Source organism: Labeo rohita, unplaced genomic scaffold (assembly GCF_022985175.1).
Source record: "Labeo rohita strain BAU-BD-2019 unplaced genomic scaffold, IGBB_LRoh.1.0 scaffold_264, whole genome shotgun sequence".
NCBI classification, from domain to species: Eukaryota; Metazoa; Chordata; class Actinopteri; order Cypriniformes; family Cyprinidae; genus Labeo; species Labeo rohita.
The window spans coordinates 1-4,699 of NW_026128924.1; the positions used below are offsets into that span (position 1 = coordinate 1).

The 4,699-nt window shown below is 42.2% G+C and overlaps 1 gene segment (V, D, J or C); it reads right to left on the bottom strand.

Annotated features, from left to right (window-relative positions):
- Window positions 1-4: 4 nt before the first annotated feature.
- On the bottom strand, window positions 5-445 carry LOC127159919 (immunoglobulin kappa variable 2-28-like; the record flags this gene model as incomplete). The annotated part of the segment is given in 2 exon segments: window positions 5-250; window positions 355-445. Coding segments are annotated over 2 exon segments (298 nt in total), but the record flags the coding sequence as incomplete, so codon positions are not given.
- Window positions 446-4,699: the final 4,254 nt, after the last annotated feature.

A 4,699-nucleotide genomic window follows, 5' to 3' on the forward strand; every position in this document is an offset into this window, starting at 1 on the left:
ATGGTCAGAGTGAAATCACTGTTAGATCCACTGCCACTGAATCTAGATGGAGTTCCTGACTGGCGGTGGTTTGCAGCATAAATGAGTAGTTTAGGAGTTTCTCCAGGTTTCTGTAAGTACCAGGATAGAGGCTGATAACCCCAACCCTGGTAAACTTCAGGACTTGTTTTACAGGACATGGTAACTGTGTCTCCTGGTTGAACAGGTTTTACTGCAGGCGTCTGAGTGACTGTCACTCCAGCTGCTGATTCTACATCAAGAAAAATGAATAAACATTCAAAATTAAGTATTTGTTGAAGGACAGTATTTCCACCACAGATGATCAGTTTGAATAGAGTCTGTTTATTTCCTCACCTGTGAAACAGCAGCTAGTGAAGATCCAGATGAAGATGGTGATGAAGCTCATGGTTGCTGTTGGTTTGGATTCTTAGTGTTCAAATTCACAGAGATATAAAACCACCTGAAGCTTGTGCTGCAATGCAAAATCTATGAAAATAAATGTGTCTAAAGCTCTATACCCCCCCACCAAATGTGAAGTTGAATCACTAAGAAAAACAGAGGTCACAGGTCATCAGAACTTTAAAAAAAAAAATGTATGCATGCAAATCTGATTTTCACCTCAAACTCACAGTTTCACTGTTTGATTGGTTCAACGCTCTGAACTGGAACAGTTTCAGATCTGCTTATGGAGTGATGAGACAGTTATGGAGTTTGAGTGTTAGTTTCATAAGGCAAGTTTATCAGAGATGCATTATGATTGTAGTAAAATCTACAAAAACAAAACACAAAAACTACAACACTGAAACTAAAATTTTTTTGTTGTTTTTTGTATGATTTGATGTCAGTTCATCTCAAAATCAGAACATAACTGAGTAAAACCCATCTGTCATAGGACAGATCACAGTCTGAGCTGATTTTAGGGTAGCCGTGGCCTAATGGTTAGGGAGTAGTGATGCGCGGATGGCGGTTATATCCGCGGGCCCGGTGGGTCGGGTAATAAAAAAATGCATTCTGATTATTTGCTGGTGGGTCACGGTGGATGAGATAAATCAATAATGACGCAAATATTCACTACATTTTCTAAAATATGAAATATGAAAGTATTTTAAATACTTTGTGTGTGTCTGTTCTCCTGTTCGAAAAGTTGTGACAGAAAAGGTGACATTACAGATAAAGTTTGAAGGGAGTTACACCTGTGTTAATGCTATTGAGCAGGGTAATATGCAGTGGAGTACCTGCGTATACCCATTTCTTTATCAGTCGGCTTTGCGTATACCCACTTCTAAATCCCCTCTGATGTGCATCATTTAGTAGTGTCCTGCATTAGCCAAAATCAAGACAGGCCACCATTTCTTGTGAAACTGGCGCAAATATTCGCTCAAATCACCCAGTAAAGACGGTAAAGACCATGGCGCCAGCTTCCTTTGAAATATGTTTGATGATTGCGGCTTATGCGCGAGAGAGAGCAGGCGCGAATGCTGGCAGTGGCAGCTCGCGATGCCACTTCCACTTCGGGAGAGCTGGCAGCTGCCACGGTTTTTCTCGCTGTTTTTGCTGTTTGCTCGGTAAAAAGGAAACTGTTCTCAGTTGCATGCAGTGTTTTGTTTAATGATGATGCAAAGTTCGCACAATTGTAATGTCATTATTATTATAATCAGCCGCGGCGTTGTGGGTGGGCCTACTGGGCCTGGGCCCACCCACTTGCGCTTGGGCCCACCCTGAGTAACTGCCAGATACACACACACACACACACACACACACACATATATATATATATATATATATATAAAACATTGTCGTGAGAATTTTGTCCAATCACAACAGGACAATTTACGTTAACCAATACATTCATTTTGTTCAAGTACGTCATCGACGTCAAGTGTTTGTGTAGCCTGTGCCCAGAAGTGTTAGATGATATGGCACAACAGCCATCAATTTATAAATATCTTAAGAAAATTACTAAGGAGCGATCAGAGTCTTCCTCGCTCTGTGACCGGTCATCGCAGGGGTCTGCACCACCGCCTCCTAAAGTTAGCAAAAAAGCTGCTAGTGTTGGCTCCTCGCATGTTGTGGATTATGTTGACATTGCACAAGAAGATTCAACAGAGGAACAGGGCTTCCAATTTCGTCCAGGGGAAAGTCATCAAGAATGGATGTCTACTCCTATTTTGCCGTCAGCCATTCCAACCACCAGTACTACAGCTGCATCCTCGGCTCCGACGGACCTGTCAGCCGCAAGTGAACCAGCAACGCAGCCCAAACTCAAGCAGTACCCTGTCACAGGACATAAAACCAGGAGTTTTTCTTCACATTGGTATGAGAGGTATGCATTTTTGGAATTCAGCATTAGTAAAGATGCAGTGTTCTGTAAAATGTGCCGCCTTTTTGGTGAGAAAGGCGGGGAAGATAAATTCTGTCGCCATGGATACAGAGACTGGAAACACATAAACACAGCTTGTTACAAACATGAAAACAGCAGAGCTCATCTGATGGCGGTTGAGAAATACAATAACTACAGAGAGTGCCATAAGTCTGACCGGGGCACTGTCCTCCACCAGCTTCTCAATGCAGATGGCCGGCAGGATGAGATAATAGAGAGAAATCGAGACCACATAAAAGTGATACTTGACATTGTTCTCACGTGTGCAAAGCAGGAGATACCTTTACGTGGATACCGGGAGAACGACGAAAGAAAAAATGCAGGTAATTTCCTGGAGTTGTTCAAGCTCATTTGCAAGCATAATCCAGATATACAAAAACGACTGGATGATATCCCCAGCAATGCTAAAATGCTTAGCCATGACATCCAAAATGAACTATTAAATGCTGCATCCACCCTGCTGCTACGACGCATAAAAAAAGAACTTCATGAATCTGAGGGAACTTTCTATGCGATTCTTGCAGATGAGTGTAAGGACACTTCAAAAAAAAGAGTTGGTGGCCGTCTGTTTAAGATATGTGTATAAAGGAGTTGTGAAGGAAAGGGCAATTGGCCTTTTGGATACAGATGACATGACAGCTGAGGGCATTGCCAAAATGATATTGGAAGTGGTGACACCTTTAGAGTTGGATCCAAACTTGTGTGTTGGATTTGGATTTGATGGTGCATCTGTTATGGCTGGACAAAAGGGGGGTGTTCAAGCCATCCTGAAGAGCACTTTCCAAAAAGCAATATATGTGCATTGTCACTCGCATAGACTAAATCTAGTCCTGGCCTCTGTGGCACGCACATCAGCTGATGCTTCGACTTTTTTTGACACTGTCAACTCCCTGCACACTTTCATGTGTGGCAGTCAGCGGCACGCACGTTTCCTGGACGCGCAAAAAACAATGTACCCCGATCGGAGAGCACTGGAACTGGAGCGAGGATGTGACACAAGATGGAGTTCCAGATCATCAGCAGTGAGTAAAGTACTCATTCTGTATGATGTAATCATTGAAGTACTTTCTGAATATGCAGAAGGGGGAGGACAATGTCAGATTGACGCTCAGTCGTTACTACAACAGATGCGAACAAAAAAAATTCATTTTCTTCCTTGTGCTTTTCAAAGAGCTGTTTAACAAATCCGATTTTGCAACTAAAGGCCTGCAGTCCACCAGTGTGTCAGTGACAGATGCGGTGGATTTGATTGAAAATCTTAAACAATCGCTGACGGACATGCGTTCTAGTAACGACGAATTCCTGAAAATGCTGGCCATGACCAATCAGATTATGGCAGATAACAGTGTTGACAGTTTTGACATTTCATTGCCCTATCGCTCGAGAAAACTACCGAGTCGATTTGAGCAAAGTACAGTTACTACATCCCTGGGAAAATCTACCAGGGTTAGGAGTGATGAAGACTTGCAAGCTCTATTAAACATACTAATAGACTGCCAACTCAATGAACTTGGTGCCAGGTTCCACACTGACTCATATGGTCTGATGAACTCCGCAGCCACTCTGCTGTCACCCGCCTGTGACAGAAGCTTGACTGAAATGACAAACAGTCTGAATGTTGCAGGAAAGCTCTTTCATATCAACGTCACAGAGTCAGAACTTTCTGTGTTTCTGCAGCACACAAAGCGGAAAAAAGAAAGAGGAGAAACTTTTAAAACTCTCATTGATGTGTTGGATGTGTGCAGTGAAGAAGTCTTCCCTCATATTCATTGCTTCCTAAAAGCACTGATCACGCTACCAATGACGTCATGTACTGTTGAGCGTGTCTTCTCCAGCGTGAAGAGAATAAAAACAGCCAGCAGGAGCTCTATGCTCACCTCACGCCTAAACTCGCTCTGTCTGCTAACATTCGAGAGGGATCTTACATCAACTCTTGATTTCGATGAAATTATTGATGTATTTAAAAGCCGACCTCTCCGACTACTTCTGTGAAACACATAACAGGGATGTGTTATTGATGACAGTATGGAGGATCATAAGTTTCTCTTCTTCCTTGGTTGCCACCTGTTGTTTTTATTTTTGATTATTTTTACCTTTTTGTTTTTGTGATCTGGGTGCTATTGTTAGGCCAAACAGTGCGAAAACTTTGGCATGATTTTCAAAAGTCAAAATGTCTCGTTAGGACACGGATGTTTAGCTACTCTGTTCGATATGCAGGTTTTGGTTATTAGCCTGTTTTTTCCTTATTCTAAATGCTTGAAGTCCGTTATATGATTTAAATATGAATGTACTTCACCTGTGTTTTAACAATGTGGTATC